The 23656-nt window shown below is 42.9% G+C and overlaps 2 protein-coding genes across 3 annotated transcripts; one reads left to right on the top strand and one right to left on the bottom strand.

The window, feature by feature from the left end:
• Positions 1 to 801: 801 nt before the first annotated feature.
• pcsk7 (proprotein convertase subtilisin/kexin type 7) lies at positions 802 to 16861 on the top strand. Its single transcript, XM_086143470.1, has 17 exons — positions 802 to 920; positions 3307 to 3611; positions 4259 to 4501; positions 5575 to 5709; positions 6125 to 6290; positions 6421 to 6511; positions 6708 to 6762; positions 7390 to 7528; positions 7628 to 7728; positions 9647 to 9814; positions 11873 to 11977; positions 12066 to 12168; positions 13980 to 14136; positions 14233 to 14324; positions 14433 to 14544; positions 14675 to 14792; positions 15866 to 16861. Exons 2-17 carry the CDS (start codon positions 3366 to 3368, stop codon positions 16151 to 16153), a joined length of 2319 nt encoding a protein of 772 aa, XP_085999596.1. The 5' UTR covers positions 802 to 920; positions 3307 to 3365; the 3' UTR covers positions 16154 to 16861.
• Positions 16862 to 17325: 464 nt separating this feature from the next.
• Positions 17326 to 23007, bottom strand: tagln (transgelin). Of its 2 annotated transcripts, XM_086143471.1 has the most exons (6): positions 22863 to 22982; positions 19614 to 19656; positions 18741 to 18929; positions 18369 to 18540; positions 18197 to 18299; positions 17326 to 18093 (listed from the first exon to the last, which is right to left on the bottom strand). In XM_086143471.1, exons 2-6 carry the CDS (start codon positions 19623 to 19625, stop codon positions 17955 to 17957), a joined length of 615 nt encoding a protein of 204 aa, XP_085999597.1. In that variant the 5' UTR covers positions 19626 to 19656; positions 22863 to 22982; the 3' UTR covers positions 17326 to 17954. The 2 variants fall into 2 exon arrangements, with proteins under 2 accessions (XP_085999597.1, XP_085999598.1); XM_086143472.1 differs by lacking the exon at positions 19614 to 19656 and having other exon boundaries at positions 22863 to 23007.
• Positions 23008 to 23656: the final 649 nt, after the last annotated feature.

Below are 23656 nucleotides of genomic sequence, written 5' to 3'. Positions count from 1 at the left end.
ACACCAATATGTCATTCCAAAGACCCTGTAATCCTGTGTGTATAAACATGTATTTATGTGTGGATATATGTATATATGTTGTGCATATGTGTGTGTGTGTGTGTTTAAACACACATACATACTGTGATACGATGATAAGAATGTTTGTGTGTGAAGCTCAATTATGGTATAACAATTTTAATACAATAATGAACAAACAGTGGGATAAGGTAAAAAAAAAAGTATGATCCCAGAATACAAGAAACTAAAATAATGATTCTCTGGATTTACCACAGAGAGGAGATACAGTTGAAAAAAAATTGAGGACAGTTGATGATTCCTAAGGAAACGTGCACATTGAGATAATTTAAAAAGCCATATAGGTATCAATGAAAATTCATAGACTGAGGTAATTAATGTGACACCAAAGTGTGCTGGTAATATCTAAGTATATATAATATATGTTTTGTACTTGGTTCACGATTAGTGTTCTGTCACATGTATTTTTCCATTCGAGTGCTAAAGTAAAAGATCCGATGGCAGTGCTATTCTCCATTTTCATATTCGGCATTTTTTACATTTGTTTTATTTTCCTAAAAGGGTTTATAAAGGTAACCTTGTTAAATTATTAGGTTTGTTCGTGTAATTATTTCAAACCATTGACTTTATTGAATATAAAATGAGTCGAAATGTCTGAGCTGATGTTTAGACAGCTTTTAAAGTATGTGCTGTCATCATACGGCATAAACTGTCACTTCCCACGCCGGACTATGGCTTAAGTTCTGTCAGCCAATCACGGAGCACGTATGACGTTAGCGTAAACACTGTATGACGTCAGACGTACGTGTTGAGACTCGTATATTACGGAAATGAGATGACAAAGTCAACATTACTCACAAAAAGCGTTGGGATTAGTACGTTGTGACACTTTCATCGAGAAGGTAAGTTACCATATAACTGAATAATTGTGATTTTTTTTAAATTGCTTCACAATATTTTTTGTTTTTATCGTTATAACAATCATGCCACTGGTTAGCGCCAGAACAGTTGCTAACTTAACTTACAATAACAATACGGGTTCAAACTAACGTCTCAGTCCCGAGTTGTGAATTTGTGCCGTTGTTTTAATTGATTATTAATTGATTCCTGTCTGTCAATAGGGAGCGAGCTGTCTTGCGAGGTAAATAGTCCCTTTGCTATCGGCAAACTGACAGCTAGGTGCACCCTCTGAATTAGTTCTCATCGTTAGCAGCATTACGGCTTGACAGCACTTTGTAGTAGCAGCGTGGAGTATTTTAAACCGTGCCCGTTTGCCAGGAGAAAACCCCGTTTAACAGTGTACACATCTGATGTAGTTAAATGTAAAGATATTGTGGTGTTGCTCATGTTTGATGGACATTTAACGTCACCCATCTCTCATGTGTATGAGCAGTTGTAAAACTTTACCAAGTGGTAAGACGTTTGACTTCACTGTCGATTCATTCAAACGATGTGTGTCATTACTTGTTCCTACCCATACGTATCCCGATGTAAGCGAAGTTTGTCTATATTTTTTGAAAGTTTAAGACAAAATGTTAATGCTATATTGAATTAGTGAGGATTGGAATTGGTGCTAAATTTGATCTGTATTTTTTGCAACAATGATTTGACCACAACGAAGTCCAGTATCTTAAGTACTATATATAAATAATGATATCTTTTATTAAAGGAACCTTATTTGACACTCAAGGACATAGTACAGACATATACACAACATACAGATTTAAAAGAAACAATGAAAGCGAATGATAGAAACAGTAAAATAAAACTAGACTTGACAAAGTAGTAAAAACAGGGATGGAGCAGTTGGCGTCAGATGGAATAAGCCGCTTTAAACAGGTGTGTTTTGAGTTGCGATTAAAGATGTAGATGTAGAGAATTGTTTGCAACTATGCATGACTCAGCCGTTAAAATGATAAATTCTACAACTTTCTGCTTTGTTCCGAGTCAAATTTAGATTCTATCAACCAAGTGAGGCTCACATTTTACCAGATATCCATCAATCTGTTTCCGCGTATCCTGCACTCGGGGTCGAGGGAGATGCTGGAGCCTATCTCAGCTGTCATCGAGCTTGTCTGTACATTGGACAATCGCAAACAAACAACCATTCATTCACTCATTTATTGAGGCCAATTTTCCCTAATTAACCTGCATGTTTTTGGACCGTGGGAAGAAACCGGAGAAAACCCACGCAGACACAGGGAGAACATGCAAACTCCACACAGAAAGGTCCGCTTGTTGGAATCAAACCAGGGTACTTCGTGCTGTGAGGCCGAAGCGCTAGCCACTGTGCCACCCTCCCTTAACACGATTAACATAGAACACATGTATATGTCTGCAATCGAAATAGGTTACGAATGGCACGATATCTTTCTTTTTGTAAAGACATATTTTATCGGGGAACTATTGAAAGAAAAACACAACTTAAAATCCTTTCCTTTTGGCTGGTCCCCTGAGGGTTTGGCACAGCAAATCCACCTCCTCCAGCCAACCTTTTTCTCTGTATCCTCTTCTCTCGCACCAAGTCAATTCATGTCCTCTGAAAGAACGAGGTAAAATATAATGGTTAAATTATAATTATTGTAAATAATATTGGCCAATTGAATAATATTTATTAAGTTTTCTCTAACTTTTACATGGTAACAAAAAGAACAGGTCTAACAAGAGTAACAGGAAAACATTGTTTCATCATTGCTTTCAGAGGGGGAGAGCATTTGTCACATTGAATTATCTTTAAATTTACCTCCTCCAAAATAGCTACAGTTTGCAATACAGATTGTCCAACATCCCTTTCTTGTGACTTCAGTCATGCACTTTTGTGTTGCAATGGACTTTGCGGTGATGGTACAAGGTTCGACATAAGAATAATATTACAATAGTAAGTTTATATTATGTCGTAAGATTGATATGTATTACTGTCAAAACATTGTGTAACATATTGGTTGATGTTTAAAATTGTATCTAAACAGGATCCATTTATCTAAAAAAGGTGAAGTTGACCATTCTTCCCGAGCAAAATTACATAACCAGTAACTTTTTGTTTATGCAGACATCTGACACATTGATTCATCTTGGGCTGAAAAACAAACAAGTCAAGTTATTCCTATGAAAATAGAAGAGAGTAAAAGTGTACACGGTCTATCAGTGGAACAGACTATGGCCATCGTCCTGTGAACTACTGTCTTTCCATCATTAGCTGCACAATGTATAGGCTCACCATCAACGTCACAATTTTTTAAAAGATTAACTGGCATGTTCTTTTTTTTTTTTCCTTTGTCTCACATCCAGGTTGATGTTCTAATGAGGAAGGCTTACCTGGTTGACTCTGTGTACTGCCCTTGGTTGCTATGGCAACATCCTATTATCCCCCATTCCTTCTTCTCCTTTGCCTGTCCTTGGTGTCCCTGTTGCTACTGACTCGTCTTCCCTCCGTTACCACATCTTTCCCCTTTTCCTCCTCTTCTCTTTTACCTTGGCCGTCTCACTCCTGCGGCCCTGGTCAGTCCTGGGCCATTCGCATTCATGCTAACCCACCTAGTGAGGAAAACTTCATTGAAAAGAGTTCTGTGGATTTAGCTGTGATAGCCAATCAGGTAAGTGCTTGATTTGGATAAGCTTTTGTCCTGTTTTATGTTAGATTGCTGTTAAGTGACATGGATGGATTTTGTATTTTCCCTCCATGCTGATCTGTTTTCCTTATCAACACATATCACATCTTGATATCCATCAATACCGAGTTGGAATCTTTCTGTGAAAGAAAAATTGTTTTTTTTTTGTTTTGTTTTTTAATTGTCTACACTTTGCTCATCACATCAAGTGGCTAATGTGGTAACATGTTAATATCCGTTTAAGGTATGACACCCTTACCACAATTTGCTAGTAAGAACTACCTCTAAGGTAAAGTGACCATGGGGTCTCTGCCCCCTAATGGTGATACATCTACCCTCAAGCATTGATTTTTCATTTTCATGACTAAACCAAAAAGTTTCTATAACAGTTGTGGTCTCAGCAGTGACGACTCTGCTTAATATGCAGAAGATATACTGTATGTTCAGTGCCGCTAATAATTTCAGACTGCTTAATCTTTGATTAATAAAAGATCGGAAAATTCTAGTATGGCAGAGGCCGCTTCTTGGATTTTTATCCTCTTCAAAATGTGTCTGTGTGTTTTTCCTGCTCCTATTTAACTTCATGTGTAAATTCTGAAGAAATAATTTGCAACTAATACCCTCTCTTCCAGATTGCAGAGCAGGCTGGGCTACAGAACCAGGGCCAAATAGGGGAGCTGGAGGGCCATTACATGTTGTGTTCTCCTAAGCCCGGCAGCGGGTCTTTCGATAGAATTTACGAAAGCCGCCTCGATCCGGAGTATGTCCTGAGAGTCAACCCTCATGTGCTGTGGTATTCCAAAGAGAAAGTACTCAGCCGCTCCAAGAGATCATTGGCCTTCAATGATCCGCGATACCCTCAGCAGTGGCATCTGGTGAGGAAACGGATATCTGTGGATATCGTTCTATGTTACTCTAACAGCTGGGAAGGAAGTCGCATATGTCCTGACATTCATATCTTTGTATTATTATAATTATTATTGCATCCTGCATGAAATGAATGCCTTGCTATGTTACGTTGACTGCATTTGCCTCTTCAATATTGTCAAAACACAAGGGGCCACATTGCGTGTGAGCACAGGTCACACCCAATGTGAGTGTTGAGAGGGGACCGTACTAAAAAAAAAATATGGCAGGAATGCTTAAAATAACTTAAACTTTGAAAAACTAAGTCACTCCAGTTTGACATGTGCATTTGAATCATAAACATGAAACTGCAAATTATGGCCAATCAGGGTGATGACTAAGAGAAAAAGTCTAAAAATCTTATGTAGATTTGTTGAATTCTACATTTTTAAACATATGCCCAATATACTTACACATTTTTCTTTTCTTCCGAACTCCTCAAAATGGAATCTGTTTTCAGTCACAGAATGCCATTTTAATATCCTGCAGGCCCTAATTTTGATCTAATATCTTAAGATTTTACATCAAAGGTATGTATATGAAAAAATGTACGTCTGGCATAATAATACCACAGTTTGTATTATTTTTTCTTTAGTCTGTGATTTCAAAGATGCGCTGTTTTAATGTGATACCAAAAAAAAGAGAAGTGACGAGCTATGGGACCAATGAGTGGGAAAACCCTGGTTTTCTTCAACAACTCAGCCATAGTTTATATTGTCTCTATTGGTCAGTTAGTCACGAGTGACCACATTCTCTTTTCAGATTTGTTTTACATATTGGTTAATCATTTATGACGCAAATATGTCACTCAGCTGTGCTGAGGTATTGGATGAAATCAGCTTATATTTGCTTAAGATGTGATTTCCCCTGTGTGAATACTGGCCTTTACCGATCAGTTTATTTAACGTTGAACGACAGTGAGTCCTGAATTTGTCTTTTTACCGCATTTAAACACCTCTTTTCACATTTCCTTTGTTCTGTTTTTTTAGTAAACCATCTTGCCATTGAATATTTTTCCCTTTTTTTTTTTTGCTTTTTGCAGCACAATGATCTTAATCAGGGGATGGACATCAATGTGACAGGTGTGTGGGAACACAATATTACCGGCCAGGGTGTCACTGTAGTGGTGGTAGACGATGGAGTGGAGCACACACATCAGGATCTTCAACCAAACTATGTAAGTCAAAACACACAGCTATTCTATGTCTCATCTTCAAAGTAGATAAGATATCTTTTAGTTCCCAGTGGATCTTTGTGTGTGCTCCTGACAATTTTCAATCTTTTTTTTGGTTTGAATGATCAAATGACTAAAAAAGTATGTTGATGCTAAGTCTCATTTTAAGCATGACTCGGCACACAGAGCAAAGATTGGTTTTACATGAAAAGAGTATCATCCCTAGCAAAGACAATTCAAGGTTACATAAAACTTGCTACGTATCGCAGCCCCAACATAAATACTGCCGCCAAGAAAAATGTTGCAGTGAAAGAAGAAAGAAAAGAGGCAGGTTTCTTATCATAGCAGTTGTCAGGCAAAATGCTACTTGATGTTCAAATAAGCCAGCACAAAAATGCAGTTGTGTCAAAATCAATAGAGTCCAGAGGGCAGCTATGACCTCAATTCCAACGACCCGGATCCCATGCCGCACCCGGACATCCAAGGCGACAACCACCACGGGACGCGATGTGCTGGAGAGATCGCCGCTGTTCCCAACAACAGCATTTGCGCTGTGGGCGTGGCATATGGCAGTAAAGTGGCAGGTACAAAACAGGAGCGGTATTTGGCAAAGCTGCTATAACACAACTGTCATATTTCTGGGGGGAAAAAAACATATCGGCTCCAGTAAGTGTTTTCTGGCAAAGCAGATCACCTTTTTTGTGTATTTGCCAGGTATCAGGGTTTTGGATGGCCCATTGACAGACAGCCTGGAGGCCATAGCTTTCAACAAACACTACCAAGTCAATGATATCTACAGCTGCAGGTATGAAACATGCTCGTGTTGTTCATGTTTTGTCATAAAGGAAACAGGATTTGTACTCTTGAACATGTGCAACTGTTCTCCCGATCAAGTTTTCCTGAACGGTATATGTATATCGGTATTCCAGTTTTAGTTTAATTACTTCACCATATGGAATTCTGATTTTTTTTTTTTTTTTTTTTTTGGTTGTTCTGTCCAGTTGGGGTCCCGATGATGATGGACACACTGTGGATGGACCTCATCCCTTGGGCATGGTGAGAGAGACTCTCCTTTGTGTCTTTAACCCAAACTAAACTGAAAAAATCAAAACAAAAGATTGTTTCTGCCTTACTATTATGTCAAGCAAGCAATGCAAGGCAAATTTCCCACCTTTCCATTTTTTCAAGTTTCCTGTATTTTCCATGATTGAAGACTTTTTTTGTCTTCACATCTATCATTCAACAGCTCAACCCAGAATGGACTTGATGCATAAATAGCCGATCAGCAAGTAGCTTTTAAAACTAACATTAGCCAATTACTTTGCAGAATTTGACCCTTCTTAAGGTCACAATAGTGACATTTTCCTGTGTTATCATATGAAGGCTGTGTAGTTGCTCTGAAATGGCATTTGCAGACGTCAATCATATCTGGAATGCAGACTTTCTTGTTAAGTTAGCTAGTCTCAGCTAGTCACTTGTGGTGAATTGTGCACTTCACTCTGCAACTATATGTGCAGCGCCACCTTCTGTCCTGCTGGGGGCAGTACATTGCTTCACATGACTTCATACATTTCTTACACTCCCTTACACTTGATTCGTTATTGTACAAAGCATCGTCCCCTTTATTTTTTTTCCACAGAATGTAGTCTTAGCAACTGTCTAACTCATGTCCTCCCCCTGCAGGCCGCACTGCAGCATGGAGTGATCGCAGGCAGGCGAGGCTTCGGCAGCATCTTTGTGGTCGCCAGTGGCAACGGAGGTCAGTTCAACGACAACTGCAACTACGACGGCTACGCCAACTCAATCTACACGGTCACGATCGGTAAGACGGAGGGTTTGTTCGTATTTTCCTAAAGTTAAAGGTGTTTATGCTTTGACACAAGGCTTTTGTAAAATACGTCACAATATCTATTTGTCGTAGGAGCGGTTGATGAAAATGGGAAAATGCCCTTCTACGCCGAGGAGTGCGCATCCATGCTGGCTGTAACTTTCAGCAGCGGGGCGAACAGGCTGAGGAGCATTGTAGGTCTAAGTTGAACTTGCACTCACAAAGACTAACCACACCAGAGTACATTAGAATTGAGCCGTGCCGGTCTTGAAATTTGAACGTGTTAACCGCTTTGTGCTAGATGGGTTCACCTTCTGTGCGTGAGGTCAGACATTGAGACTGCCACGGCCGGGAGGGAGAAGAAGCAAGGATTTCATTCTGACCAGGGTGATTTGACACGGTGGAATATTTTGAATTGGAGGGCAAAAGCGGCGGTTTTGGAAAAGTAACTTTATATTTCTCTCGAGCAACAAGCAAAATGTCCAAGTCATGATTCAGACAGTAAACTTGGTTGCCGGCTTCGGTTTGAATCAGAGTGAGGATGAAACAGCCTTTTAACAGGAGGAAGGAGAGAGAAAAACTCAAGTCTTGTCTCAGGCAATAAACCTCTAATAATCCAAAGAAAACGGACATAAATTCTTGTTCAAAAACACAAGCGTCCAACTGGGATCTCCTCGTGTTTCAACATGATTTTAACTCATGAGCTACTTTTGTCCACATCTTGTTTAGTGTAAACAGTACATGAAACATCCTCCCACAGTAGTTTTGGCTGATGTCATTGTTTTTCGTTGGCCATTGCACAGCTGAATTCCAACAGGCACATATGTTTTAGGAATGATGACGATTGATTGAAAACATTTGAAAGAGCAGCTCCCAGAAGAGCAGTGACCGTTCTCATTCGTCTTGACACCCAATGATGACAGGAGCAGTGGCCCGCTGCAGCCACCGACCTTTATTTGCTGCTGTTTTCTGGTGTCACTATAGAAACACAGTTTGGACATGGAACGTCATTGCCTGGGTTAAAATGAGCTTACCCAGAATTGCGTCTCTGGAGAAGCCCTCATCCAGCGTTGACCACAGTGCAGTCATTGGCCAAGTGCTCACCACACACTGCTCATTAGTTTATTACACTGTTGAACCCGCTTAGAGTTGAATGCTCAAAACAGTATTCCAAAACAGTCCCAGACTGGAGAACAAGAAGATGAAAAATTCTTATAAAAGACCATTCGGGAAATTTGACAATGGATGTTGCATGTTCTTCATAGCTTTTTTGCTTCGACGTGTTGCACTGAGATATCTGCCTGGGACCGACAGGTCAGAGAGACCTGATTTATAGAAGTTTAAAAGGACGCCCTCGTCTTATGCAGAACCCTCTAGTTGCCGTTGTTAGACCACAGAGGTTCTCTGATATCGCTTTTACTGTAGCAGTGCTATAACTACAAAGACAGCTGGGCTTGATGAAGACGACTTGCCCTGTTGGGGGAAATTTAAAACAGTCAGAACATTTCGTCTGAGCTCAAAAACCTTCAACACGACCCACGCAGCTGCTCAAAAACAGCCCACCTGTCTTCTGAACGTAGACTGCTGGGAATTCCCTCACACTAACTGCTCTCCTTCTGCCAGACAGGCCGTTACGTGGGTGCGTGTTTGTATGTACACACGCCACCTGGTTGTGAAGAGGGACGTTTTCATATGATTATCCATCATGCCCGCCCAAATTTTCTTCTCCTACTCCTTGGCAGGATTCTAAAGTCTCTAGTATTTCCCCTCTCTTGTTTATATACTTTTGTACTTTCCGACTTTTTGCTTTTACTGCGATGAATGGCTCCTCACGACGTGCTTTCACTCTCTTAAAAGCTGAGTCTCTCCGGGTCTTAAATCCCTGTAACTGCACATAAACGGTGTCAAACTTTATTGGACGGTGCCGACAAGGGCACTTCAGTGAAGAATTAGTCTCTTTTTAGTTTACATTCTTCCTCAAGATTTAAGTAAGTCATTGCTGCACATACGATGCTTGCATATAGATGTTTAATGGCCTGTTTGCTGGAGTTGAACTTGTCCTGCAGAGCCGCGGTTGGCAGCCATCCCACCTCAACCCACATGTCTCCACAGGTGACGTCAGACTGGTCCATGCAGGAGGGCACAGGCTGCACGGAAGGCCACACCGGGACCTCCGCCGCGGCGCCCTTGGCGGCGGGAATGGTGGCCCTCATGCTGCAGGTGCGACCCTGCCTCAGCTGGCGGGACGTTCAGCACATCATCACCTTCACTGCCACCAAAGTAAGCCTTACCCAGAGCCGCCCTTTTTCCACCTCATGCTGGGCTCACACTAAAAGATTTTCATGGTCATAGACAAAAAAATGAAAATTTTACCGGAGTCACTCGTGTCATCTAGATAATTAAGCATAAGCTGGTAATCTGACAGGGTTTACAACCATATCAAATGTTTGATATTATCGCAAGTTTTTATGATGTGTAACACAATCAACAACATATAGATGAGCTCAAACAAAAACCAGAAACAGGAAACCTGGTAGACAATCCATCACCAGAGTGCTGTTGTGGCAGAAACTGTATTTTTTGGCGTAATGGATGAACGGCGAAGAAGGTACTGATCAGTGTGGCCGTCCAGAAAGAGGAGCTTGTGGGCAGAACTCCCTGGCTTGTAGGACGTCGACTCTTCAGCGTGTCAAGAGCAAGTAAAGAAGGAAAACCGATGGACTGAAATAGCAGAGGCTCCTCTACTAAAAGCTTGTCTTTAGATGTGAGCAGTTGGGAGATGATAGTTTTCCAAGGACCTTTTTCAAATCTTTTCGAAGTTTTCTGATGTGCGGGTAGCATTAGAAACATTGCTGAGATCAAATCTGCTTTGTGAATGGAAGCAGAAATCCTAATCCATGTATTTGTGACATCGGGATCAGATTATTTTAATGCCCCTTTTTTGCCCCAGAAGAGTCTCCGGAGCATGTAAATCACTCAGAATGCAGAAGCCAGTGGTCTGATCGGAGCAAGTAAACTTGAACATATCACTCCGGCCTTGGCCCTGTTCCACACACTTCCTGTTGAGCAGGAAGGGTGAGAGCACACCTAACAGTGTTGCTCCACGCCTGCACAATAATCAGTGACACTCTTATACTTGCCTCGACATACACTGCGCTCCCAGGGTTTTTAGCCTTTTGTGGGTTTCTAAGGTCCGGGGAAAAAAAAAAAAAAGACTGTTTGAGAGATGGCCTTTTTCTTTTTGTGCACCAACACTGTGGAACAAACGGTCTGCCTGTGGATGTGAGGCAGTCCCGCTTTGTTGTCTTTCAAACAAAGCTACAGACTCCCTTGTGTACTGTTGCTTAAAGGTCGCGAGTTGTGTCATTGAGTTTTATGTTGAGTTTTTATTGGGTTAAGGTTAAAACCCCCCCCGGACAGTGGCATAGCTGTTAGTGTTTAGAGTTCCTGACTCAGTCCCGATGAGGGGGGGAAGGGGGGTTACTAAGCGGTAAGAATGAATGAATAAATAAATAAATGATTAGTCATAATTACTCATTGCCAACCATATATTCTGATAAACATGTGTGAAAAGTGCAAAGTAAGAAAATTAGCGCGTTGATTATTTAATTCACTTCCAACGAAAAGGTAATTTCACTTGCGTGGCCATTGCTCCGTTTGACTCACGAAAAACGCGCGTTTAAATGTACAAAAACCAAACGCGCTTACCACCTACCCACAAGAATTAGTCAGCATGATAGATCCCCCGGCCTCGCAATAAACCTTTTTTTTCTTATTTGAGAAGCTGTGTTCCGAGATCGTGTGGACCCAGCAGGCATCATAAATCAGTTGACAATAGCCTGTTTCAGTGCCACTGATATCATCAGGCTGCGCTGAGCGATGCTTCGCAGAAGGTCACCAGCCCTCTTCGTTTGCTTGATGTCATCCTTCCTCTGCATTCGAGCCATATAAGAGAATAATACATCTTACTTATCGATCTATCTACCTATTTCTATGTCTCTGTCTGTCTGTGATATCAGATTGCAGCTTTTTGTTTTTCTTATTGAAAAATGTCATTCACAGTTTTGCCGTCTCGTCCCAGTCTGCCTTCTCTTAGTGAATTTTGATTTATTGTTTTACAACCACAGAAAAATGACCTTTGTCAGTAGGCAGTTAATTCTCTAAAAAAAAGTCATATTTGAAGTATGTGAAAGATCCTGAAAGTGTAAAAAATGTGAACCAACCTTGTACATTATGTATTTATGTTTTTTAGAAAGAGACATATTGTGCATATCGCCTAGACTTTGTTTTGCCTTCTCAGTTATTCCCCCATTTTGTAATTGTCTGTATTCGAAACAGTGCGACAAAAGTGCGGACTGGGGGATGAACGGAGCCGGGTTCCATCACAGCCATCAGCACGGCTTCGGTCTGCTCAACGCGTGGAGACTCGTCAATGCTGCCAAGGTAAATGGATGTTATTTGCTATGCGGACAAGAATTTTCTTTTAACTGTGGATATTTTTAAAAACTGTTTTAACTCAACTTATCCGCAGGTCTGGGAGTCCGTACCATTCCTCGTGTCTTACCAGAGCCCGGTGATGAAAGAGAAATCTCCCATCCTTATCTATCCCAAAGAGCTGGTTCACACCTGGACAGGTAACCTGGCGTGTGCCTGCTCTCTCCCTCCCCCTCCCTTGCTCTGCAGCCCTGTATTTGATGGTTTACTGTCGAGTCAAAACACACTGCGCCGCCTCCTTCCCTCCCTCCGTCTCTCCGTCCCCTCCCTGCTCCCGAGGCAGTCTCCCTGCCCATATTAGGTAAAGATCTCATGTTTGTGTGTTCTTGCATCTCCATTGAAATACCAACTGAGATTTTTCCAGATTGCCTCAATTCCATTTTTTCCCCCTTGCTTTTTTTCACTTTTTTTCCTCCCTCCAACATTGTCAGTGTTCTACAACTCTATTCTGTTCAATGTCTTTCTCCATTTTGGTTCTTATTCAGCCTCTCACAAGTCTTACACAATCGTGTTTGAGGCAGAAAGAGACAGATCGCTCGCTCTCTCGCACAGTACTTTCACCATGACCTCATTCCAGCGACGCCAGCTTCTGGTGTCTTTTCCTCCCCGCCCTTAAACTCTATCTTCCACTTTTATGGCCACCTTGCAATCGAGGGGACAGCGTAAGATTCGTTCCTATGCGCGTGCCTGGATGTTCCCAATGACGTCAGAGGTAATTTAAAAAGTGTATTAATTAGACAATATGACATTATGGCATCGTTCCACATCAGCCACTCCTCAGTGAGTTGTTGTAGTTTGTGCACGTGATACTGTGCAGACGAAGCTTTTGGTGAAAATGATCATACTGTAAATAAGGGAGATGATGTTTTAGCCAGAAAGCATAGCCGGTATATTTATTTTTACAGACATAAAAAGGGTAAAATGTTGTACCTGCCGCAAGAAGCTAATATTATCACCGATATGTGATCGCCCTTTACATAACAAACACAGCCTGTCGTTGTCTTACCGTCACACTTTGTCCACCCCTCTAGTTTCTTATCTCCTCCTTAATCCTCCGCCTCATCTTTCGCACCCATGTTTACACTCGTCCCTCCGTGTCCCTCTCTGCCCCGAGGATGTGTGCAGCCCTACATGGTCAGGGAGCGCCGCGGCTCATTAGCAGTCAAAACCCCGGAAATGCCGAGAACTCACCAGGCAGTCCTAAACTGGTTGAAGTGGTTGAACACTGACTTGGGGATTGTTATAAAGAAGACCTGTTTTTGGTTTTTTGTTTTTCCACCTTTGATATTTCTCATCGAGCAGTTTCTTCTTCTCTCCCTATGCAGGCATATAAAAGCCAATCCAGATTATCGTTTTAGGTTTTTTCCGTAATTTGGCAATTTTCTAATCCATTTGGGGGTTTTGTAATATATGTTTATATATCTAGCAGATTTTGAGGGTCATTTTTTTTTCTATTTTTTTTCCATTTGATTGCTTTATTTTTTTTAAACTGAATCTAAGACTTAAAGTGAAAGCGCACAACTGAAAAATCAGCAAGAAATTCTTCCAAAATGAAATGTCTACACTGCTGTTTCTGCATGCAGGGTCATAGGAGGCTGGGGCCGAGGGCAGGGGGTTTAACCTGCGTGTCAATCATCAGGCCATACACCTATAGACTTTCTACAATCTTCCATTGGCCTACTGACTATTTTTTGGACTGTGGGAAGAAACCAGAGAGAGAGAGAGAGAGAATGAGCCCATGCAGGCATAGAAAGGCCACAAGTCAGCCACCGCAAATTGAACCAGGAAATGTCTTAATGTGAAGCCAGAGTGCAAAGCTCTTCACGAATATCGTGATGTAATAAATACACGAGGAAAAAAGAAAAAGAAAATATCTATCTTTTTGTCTGTCAGGCGCTGCTCACAGCGGCAATTAAAGAGATGAGATTTTAATGTTTCGTCTCGTTTCCAGTATCGGCCGAGGCCCTGGAAGAGTCCGGGATGCAGACGCTGGAGCACGTGGCCGTTACGCTGACAATCACCCACCCTTGCCGCGGCAAAGTGGAAATCGTGTTGGTCTGCCCCAGCGGGATCAAGTCAATCATCGGGGCGCGCCGCGCCAACGACAGGTGCGAACACTTCACATCCGTCGCAAAATACACATGGTGATTTATCATCCATGTCGGGGCATGGTCTAAAACCGCAGCGTTTTTTGGAATATGCAGAGATGATGCAGGTTACGACTGGACGTTCTCCACGGTGCGCTGCTGGGGGGAGAAAGCCAGCGGCGTGTACCAACTGAAAATATCCGATCACAGTAAGACTCTGCCACGTGCACTGATGGTCTGCCCACTGAACAGGAGGTTTAATGTAAAGTGGAATTCGGCTGCTTCTCAATTTCCTCCCATCACTTTGCCCTTCACAGAGGAGCCCTTGCCTTTGCCTCAGCGCTGCGCTGAGGTGGGAGTGTTGGAGCAGTGGAAGCTGACCTTGTATGGCTCCTCCATGACCTTCCTGGAAGTCAAGGAAAGACAAAGGCAAGACGCTTTTCTAAAATGTGTCGACCGAGTCGAGTTTGCTGAAAAGTCTCTCCGAGTTTGCGCTGATCGATTAACCGACGAATCAGCATTCACCCTGCATTGTGACCGATCAGTCCCTGATTGACAGGTTGGTGAGGGATGCTATGAGTGGCAAATATCTGGACAGCAACTTTTCACTTCCCTGTCCTCCCGGCCTGGACGTCCCACCAGAGATCATCAGCCCTTTCACCTCCGACAGCCTCAAGGTCAGCACACCCGTACCAGAGCCATACGTGTTATTATTGTTTTTTTATTCATTTGTTTCTGATTTCTGAGTTTGTTTAATTAGGAGTTGATTTCTCTGGATGGACAGCATTGACTTTGATAAAGTCGGGAGACAGAAAAAAACTTTGCTCTATCTATTCAGTATATTTGATGTAAAAAGAATAAATGAATATTTATTATTTTTTAAAAATGGACATTGCACCCTAAAAGGAAAAAGAAACTTATTTGAAATCAACTTGGTCTGTTTTTTTTTAAGTCAGTAAGACAAACAGTCTTTATTTACATTGTTAAGAATTCATGGAATGTAGACAATTATCTCCATTTTAAAAATATTTGTAGAATTACTATTGTAATTATGCAAGAGCAGTTAGAATAATAATTATTATTACTAAATGTAAGAGGAAAAAAATCTTTCCTCCTGTTCAAATCTACTAATTTTTTACAATATTTTCACTCGGTTCATTATCCTAATTAAATTACCAATATTGAAAGAAGCAACACTGTTTGTTCTGAAGTCAACGGAAAAAACGATTATATTGTACATTAAAAAAAAAAACAAGAAAACAAAAAGAAACAGAAGTTGCACCATTAAGTTCCTTTTCAAGCTGCTCTGAGCAGCATTGTCTTATTTCTGCCCCAACCGGTCGAGACAGAAGGTCGTCCAGCATTCAGCTTGGATCCGTCTTCTGCCTGGTAAAGGGCAGCTTTTTTCCTCGCCTCAGGCACCATGTCCTTGCTAATGGGAGGGTGGCCGGGTTTCTGCAAATCATTTTCATGTGTGTGTGTGTGTGTGTGTGTGTGTGTATGGACCCACTGAACATGGCAAGTGTCATGAGACTGTGATGTTTTGATTCGGTGATCTGTCTGTCTGTCTGTATATATATATTAAATATGGAGGGGGGGATAAAGCACGTGGCTTGACTTGATAGCATCCATCTTTTTCCATATTGAATAGTCAGGGAAGTTCTCCCAACATCCAGTTTAATAAAACTGAATGCCTCTGTCGTCTTCTACCGTGGGCCACATGTTTCTGTCCTGTCCTCCTCTCCTCCAGTGTCTGCTGTTGCTGGGCTGCTTCGCTCTGTTCTGGTCCCTGTATTACACTCTGGAGGTCTTGCTGGCCAACATGGACATCAGCGGGCGTCTGTGTCTGCGCCGGTCTCGGCGAGGTCACTGGGCCAGGTGGGGCCACAGGGGCCGACCCGAGGAGGAATCACTGGTGGAGTTGGAAGGGGGGGAGGAGGAGGATGAGGATGAGGAGGACTCGGGCGTGGAGCTGCACGCCGTGCTGGACTCCGAGGCCAAAGTGCCTCTCATGAACGGGGAGAGGGAGCTTACATAGCGCTGATCTAGGCGGCGGGCGTGTGCGCGCCGATGGGACTGCTCAGGAATCCACCCACTCCTCCTCCTCCTCGCCCACCCCCTCCCCCCACCTGGTGAGCTTTTGTGAATGCGGCGGGAGGTTCCAGAGTGAACCGCAGAAGAGTGAAGAGCGACCGCAGTCTCTGCGTTCCTCAGTCACGTGGCCTTTTTACGAAAAACCTGTCTTGCACCCCGACTGGACGGTGCGCGAATGTGTGTTATATCTCGTCCCGCTGAATGTGAACTGGAGAGGGACTCGTTAATATTTTTTTTTTACGACAGCACGTTTGTGCTACAGATGGAAACGCAGCGGACAGCCCTTTGTGATTGAATAGGAAAGATGAAAATGTGATATATGCACTTTAGAAAGGTATGCATTTGGTGTGTGTGTGTGTGTGTGTGTGTGTGTGTGTGTGTGTGTGTGTGTGTGTGTGTGTGCGTGTGTGTGTGTGTGTGTGCGCGCGCGTGCGTGTGTGTAAGGTCTTCCGTGAAAGTGTCCTATATTTAAGATTCCAGTTGGGTAATAATGTATTTTGAGAACAGGTCTTTTCTTAAGGAAAAAATAAATCAAGTAATACTTTTGAATTTTCTTAAATGTGGGTTATCAAGTGACTACTGAAACATACTTGAAGTGGGCTTTTTCTGATGTGGGATTTACATTTTTTAAAATAAAATTTAATATATTCAGAATGTTTGCCATCTATATTGTGCGCGTGTGTGTGTGTGTGCGCTTTTTTTTTTACAAAATGTTTTTAGGGACGCATCATAGAACTCACAGGGTGACCTGGTTTAAAATGAAAGTTTTGGTGGACATAGCTGACAAATTGTTGATGCGGCTTCTTAAAATCCCCATAAATACACATCATTATAACCCATGAATATTTTGTCATAATCAAAGGATTTTTTTTTTTATTGCACCCCGGGAGGTGTGTGTGTAATGCATCCTATTATAGCCTGTTAACAGACAAATATTGTCAATTAGCGCTAATTAAAGCAAATATCATTAGCTTTGCATGTATTTTATCTTAAATGAACAATGTGTACATTTTTGTTTTTAAAAAAGATCCAGTTACACAGAGCGGTGATATTTGCCATTCCTTTAGTTGAGTGGATAAAGCTTTTCATTCACACAAGCACATTATTCAGAGATGTACTTCAATGTCATTATTTAATATGAAAATGTACAAAAATATTGGCGCCGATACAGCAGGCGTAGCATGTGGGAAGTGTCATTGATGGTTCTAGAATTGAGAATCAGGCTCCCCAATGTGTTGTATCGCCATTCAAATTGGATGGAAAAATTGAAGAATGTCCCTTCTGAATTTTTTTTTTCATGTAAACATACACTTGTAATTTTGTTAAAAATCCAGAAAAATTTGTAAAATCTAGGAAAACACCATAGTTCCGCTGCCGAAAGGCTGGTCAGACACAGATTCTAGAGAAGTGTGAAACAACCAGGAGCTTCTCCTCTGAGTCGATTATGGTGGTATTTTTGATGGTCACTATTTCTTAAGACTAAAAAAAAAAAAAAACAAATGTAACAGGACAAAAAGAAGAAAAAAAAAAAAGCAAGATGAAGCTCTGTGATGGCCACCACTGTGAGCCTTAAGGGGGTTCAGAGCAAGGACTGGGAGTAAAGGGGGGGATAGTTGTTGGAATTGAGCCACTTTCAGAAGCTGGAAGGGGTTGTTGGATGCTAACAGACTCTCGGGAGTGTCTACATGGGCGTCGTGATAAGAAAGGGATGGAAGAGGTTTCAGGGTGTTTGTGGCTCAGTTGTTTTACATGATCTGTCTGGGTCTTCCGTAGCTCATGCCCTCCTGGCTGGCCCCCTTGTTGGAGCCCATCTGTAGGCCGATCACGTTTTTGCCCGCCTTCAGTTGGTCGTCGGAGAAGTCTCGCTTGTTCTCCTGTGCCTTCCTGCAAAACATAAGAGGGAAAATTTTAGCAAAAAAAAAAAAAGAGTCGTCAACCCTGTCATTAAATAGGTCTGATTACAACGCTGATTACAATCAAGACTCACTTAAAGAACCAGCTGGGGTCTCCCTGATATGTGCCCTCATCCTTGGTGACAGCCAAGCTGCCGAGTGCTGACAGGGTTCTCTGCACTGCAGCCATGTCCTTACCTATGCAGACATAACTGTTAGTCAATGTTGTCATGGCACCCTTCGCTTCGCCCCGCAAACCCATCTCACCTTCCCACAGGTCCACGGTCTGGAACATATCGGTCTTGACCACGCCGTACTTCTCAGCACCACTGAGGAACTGGGCGATTTGCTCCATCTGCTTGAAGGCCATGGTGGAGCTCTGGATCTTCTTCACGGGTTTATCGCCGGGGAACAGAGTGTTAATCAGCTCGCTCAAAACCTGGGAAGGGGAATCGAAGGTTGATGGAAAAACTTTTTAGATGACCCGAAACCATTTGGGGTACTCTTATTAACAGTCGAGAAACAGGCTTGACATGCTGTCCAATCACAACGCTGAAGAGATACTTTTGAATTTGACACTTTCCCATCATGTCAGTCATTGACCTTTAAATAAGAGTCAAATACGCTCAATGGACTCACACATCCGTCTTTGAGCCAGGCCTGGAAGCCCGTCTTGCCCGCCTCCGGTCTGCCCACACCGGAGCCGCACTGACGGTGGATCCACTCTACGAGGATCTGCTCCAGCTCCGGGTCATACTTGCTGTCGATTTTATCCTGAACCTGCCGGCTCATGCCGTAGGATGGACCCTTGTTAGCCATGTTCGCTCCCTGGAGTCGGCAACGGACAAAGAAGGGGAGAGAGGGGAGATCAGCAAGAGTTTTTTTTTTTGCGTATGAAAGCATGGAACAAATTCAAAAGGGGATGAAAAAGTGTTTGTAATATTTCTTTATGGTACTTGCGAACGTGACTCTCAGTGGTCGGCCACTACTTTTGCAATCCTTACCTGCCTCCATGAAACCGGGCAAAACTGGGCAAAACAAGCATGTAGCTAACATTTCCCAGATTTGAATCTCAATGGGAAAAACATGCAAAAGTGTGAACGTGGTCCAAAAAAAAAAAAAAATTTTTCGTCTCGACCCCGATATAGACAATTACGGCATGCATGTCAGAAGCGTGTGGAAAAGCGTAGATGCTCAGCTCTCAAAGAGGGATCCCCTCTCAAGGACGGTGGCATGAGCAGTGTGGTGTCTCCGACTGCACTCCACCTCAGCCCCTCCAGGACTTCTCTGGAGTGCAGTGGGATCTCCATGTCAGCCGGCCGATTCCCACACATCTCCCTCAGTTCACACGCACACAAAAACACATTCCTTCTCGGACATTGACGATACATTCACAAGTCATTGCCAGCACGTTTTTTTTTTTTTTTTTGCCCCTGTTTTTTTTTGCTTTTTTGGGCCAGCAGCCAAGAGCCAAACCCATATCCAAGTGCTATCTGATCTGAACCATCCAACCTTTGCTGCCATCTCGATGTCAGGTCACTTCAACTCCCTGTTCCTGGGAAAGGTTCAAAGTTCAAACGTTACAAGTTAAACATTTCGGCCGTCCTTCGGAGAGGGGCTCATCGTGACGGGAGATTCTGCGAAACTGTGTCAGAGCATCGCTTTCTGCATATCAGTCACTCATGGTGATTTCAGGCATGTGAGAATGACCCGGAGAGCCCGTACGCATCGCGAGGTTCGATAAAACACTCAGTCGATTGACACCTGAGCGCAGTAACACGAGAGCATGCAGTAGGTTTCACATGTCGTCGGGCCTCAGGTTCAGAAGCACCTGAAATCCTGAAAGCAAGACAGTTAGACATGAATGGAAAAGGAAAGCGTTTAATGCAAAAAAATTAGAAAAAGGAAAGGCGTTTGATTATAATCAGCGGTAAATATTGCATATCGGTCATCTTTCAGTGTCATGTAGTTTAGACAAGCTGCCAAGAACGAGATCGTGCTGCATCATTGGAAAGAGATACGCGTTCTCTGCTCAAAAGCAGACCAGGCGGGAGATTCAAGCGAGTTTATTTCACTGGAAAATGAACGTAAAAGCGCACGGAGCTTGGATGCAGCGGAGTAAAGGTAGTGAGTAAAAAGGGCGAGGGCCTCTTGGGCTGCACACGCGTCTGCGCGCCAGCAGATTTAATAGACTCATGCCCAGAGTTACCGCAAGCTCCGTTTAATATTCTCCTGCATTCCTGTCCCTCTTCACCAAAACCACCGGGAACCAAACACACATGCCAGGCAACACGCTCACTTACATGCAACCGCAAGCTCAGATGCTATATTTTACCACTGTCTGTTTTTTTTCTGACTGGAACACATGCACATTATATAATCATTATTACAGACCGCCTGTGCAATTGGGCTTTTTTTTTTTTCCGTTGGACCGTAGTCCTTATCGTCATACGCATTTTTTCTTCTCCGGTTCACAATTTGCAAAAACACATACATTGCACTATTTGTACAGGGGAGAGGGGGGGAAAAAAAGGAAAAAATAAAAATCAAAGTAACATTCAGCACATTGTGCACCCGATGCCTTCATGGTAAAAGAGAGGAGAGGAGAAACAGAATTTCTTCGATTTCTTGCCACATCCTTATCTGCATCGCTGTCTGGAGTGCGATAACCTCGGTTGATCGCAGAATATTTTGGGATGTCAGATAGGTCCATAACGTCCCGTTCTCTATTTCTGCTATTTCTGCTCCTCTGGGGATCGGTTGTTATTGTTATGCGTTGGAATCCGCCCAGGTCTAATAACTCAAGATTATATGCTAAACAAGCTCCTGTGCCATCTGGCTGGTCCTCCGAATATCGAATGCGCTGCTCATTTGGCACGATGTTAAAAAATAAATCACAGTATGTCCTGGAACCCCCCCCCCCCCTCCCAACGCTACAAGTAGTACTGCGTGTACTACTGCTGGAAACATCTGCAATGAAATCAGCCTTTCTCGATAATGCTGATGTACAATGAAGTGCAGGGGTTATTTTTCTAAAATGATAGTGTAGAGGCAACAGTATCTACCAGTATTTGGAGTTTTAAACTAATTTACCGTCAGTTAGTAAAAAAAGCTGAATTCATTGTGTAAAGTTTAATGAAAAGTCTAGCCATCCTTCTCAGCTGGGTGGTGCTCTGGGTTTTCTTTCCTCTCTATGCAAGGGCGGAAAGCCGGCATCGGGGCCTCATCATCCAGAGGGGATGTGGCGTCACGCGGCTTCTTGCCATCAGAGCGCAAACCGCCGCGTAATGACTTTATTTGACCAATCTGAAGGTATGAAAAATAGCGACTGCGAGAATTACATCCCACGATCGCTCGATCATCCTCGGAGGCACGGGACGGCCTCTCGCCTTTCCTCCCGCTGTGTTGTTTAAACAGGCCGCAGACCAAACTGCAGCTCCGCTTCCATTCACCAGACTTTTTATTAGAGCCGGGCGTAACATCTCCCTGCCAAGACACTTCACGGTTCCAATCGTCTGACAACCTTTATTGCCCCATGTGCACGTCTGTCTGACTCGGATGCCGTGCTAGAGCTCTGGTGCACTGCGTGGTTCTAGTTCCTGCAGTTCATAAAGCCAGTGGGTGGGGAAAGGGCTCAGCGTGCGTCGCACTCTGTCGAGCGGAGAAAACTGTTGTGTTGTCGTTGCTGTGGTTGCCAAACACGGCCTCTTTTCCTCCCGTTATCTTTAATGACTCACTTCCCGTCTCCGTCGCCGGTACCCGCTTGTGCTCCAAAACGATTAAATTCAAAGACGTATAAATAGAAACGGTAATGCGAATTTAAAGAGCTCCAAGTTTGTTGTACATTCATCCATTACCAGCTGTATTTGTTTTTCCCCAGTATGAGGATCACAAATATTTTCCACAACTCTCCTTTTAAAGGTCCTCCTTATCTTGAAAATTTCCTCTGACTCTCACTGTCCAAAACAGCATTTCCCTGAAAATGTTTTTTCTCCAAGTCGCGTTTACACCGACAGCAAAGTTAATATGAATCGAAGTCTGTAATAAACAAATTTGCTATCGCCTGTGGCGAAAAGTCTGAGGGTGGAGTGAGAATTGCATCCGGGGGGGGGGACCTTGTCGTCCTCCGCGTGTGATGTCAGACGGATCCGCCTCACAATGTTCCCTCCATAGTTATTTTTTTTTTATTTTTATCTAAAGATTTTGTATTAAAGCGCAATACAATTGAATGGGTTTGTCTACTTCAGCTGTAGCTGTCAACACCCCGACCCCGCTGAGCGCTGGTCCAAAACCAACTTGTGGTCTTCGGCCGTGATGAGGAAAGGTATTTAACAGGGCTCACACACACACACACACACACACACACACACACACACACACACACACACACCAGACTGAACAGTCACCCAGACATATGAGGTAATCAACAAAAATACACAAGAAATATGAGTAATGGTTCAGCTCGATCAAATATACTGCTCAAAAAAATAAAGGGAACACTTTGTGTTGTTTAACTGCTCCCTTTATTTTTTTTGCACACTGTATTTTGTGCCTTCTTTGACCTTTGATTTGATTGATGAAAACTATACTGTCTTATTAAAAACAGCGAAACTGTTAAGATTTCAGCGTTTAACCTCCAGCCAAAGATGCCACCCAGTGATTGCTCAGGTGACCTTTGGTCAAACTGAGGGAATACACCTAGTTATTTAAAGTTTAGGAAGTGCATCCCCGTATAGTGGAATAGAAATGAAGTATACTCACTGTATGAAAGAATGGCTGAGCTCTCTGCCTGCTGTCAGTGCACTGTGGTGGTTTGACTGAATGATTGCTTCGCAAGGACCTCGCTCTCAAAAATGCCGGTTTAAAAGGAGCAGATGAGGTGAGATGACTTCATTAGTCCGACTACTGAGAGGGAGGGAGAGAAGGAGGGAGCCTGAGCGAGAAATAGGAGGCAGAGAGTGGAAGGAAAAAAAGGAAACTTCATCCTTAAAAGGGAATGGCCTTTAGGCAGCTCCCTCTGATGTCTCTGCATCCCTTTCTGAAGCCCAGCCTTATTTGGGTAGAGCTCCTCCATGTTGAGGGGAGACGGCGGCCGGGCAGCGCTGCCTGCCTCGGTCAGCGGGAATTCTCTGAATAGTTTCACCGCATCCCTCCTCATTCAGAGTCACAGTGAGACGGTGACACGGGGAATACAGGCTGGAGGAAAAGAACGGAGGGAGAAAAAAAAAAGGAAATATCTAAAGCGACACACTAATTTTGTGGCCTTGGGTGCTACAGCTCTGACTAGCCAAAAATTATTTTTTCTTATAGTTTCTGCTTCATAATAAAACTTCAGTCACTGTCTCTGATCCAGGAGTGTAAACATGTGCGTGCATGTATGTGTGTGTGTGTGTGTGTGTGTGTGTGTGTGTGTGTGTGTGTACGTGAGTATTTGTTTGTTACATCACAAATACTTTTGAGGACATATCCTAACGGAATATTCAGATTAAGCTAGTGTTTAATTGCATCTTTGATTTTTGTATTTAGTTTTTTATGAAATTAGTTACCTGCCCGAA

The sequence above is a fragment of the Fistularia commersonii genome, chromosome 3, assembly GCF_037954325.1.
Source record: "Fistularia commersonii isolate RoL2024-O1a breed Wild chromosome 3, RoL_Fcom_v1.0, whole genome shotgun sequence".
Classification (NCBI taxonomy): domain Eukaryota; kingdom Metazoa; phylum Chordata; class Actinopteri; order Syngnathiformes; family Fistulariidae; genus Fistularia; species Fistularia commersonii.
This window is presented reverse-complemented; position numbering and strand designations above follow the sequence as displayed.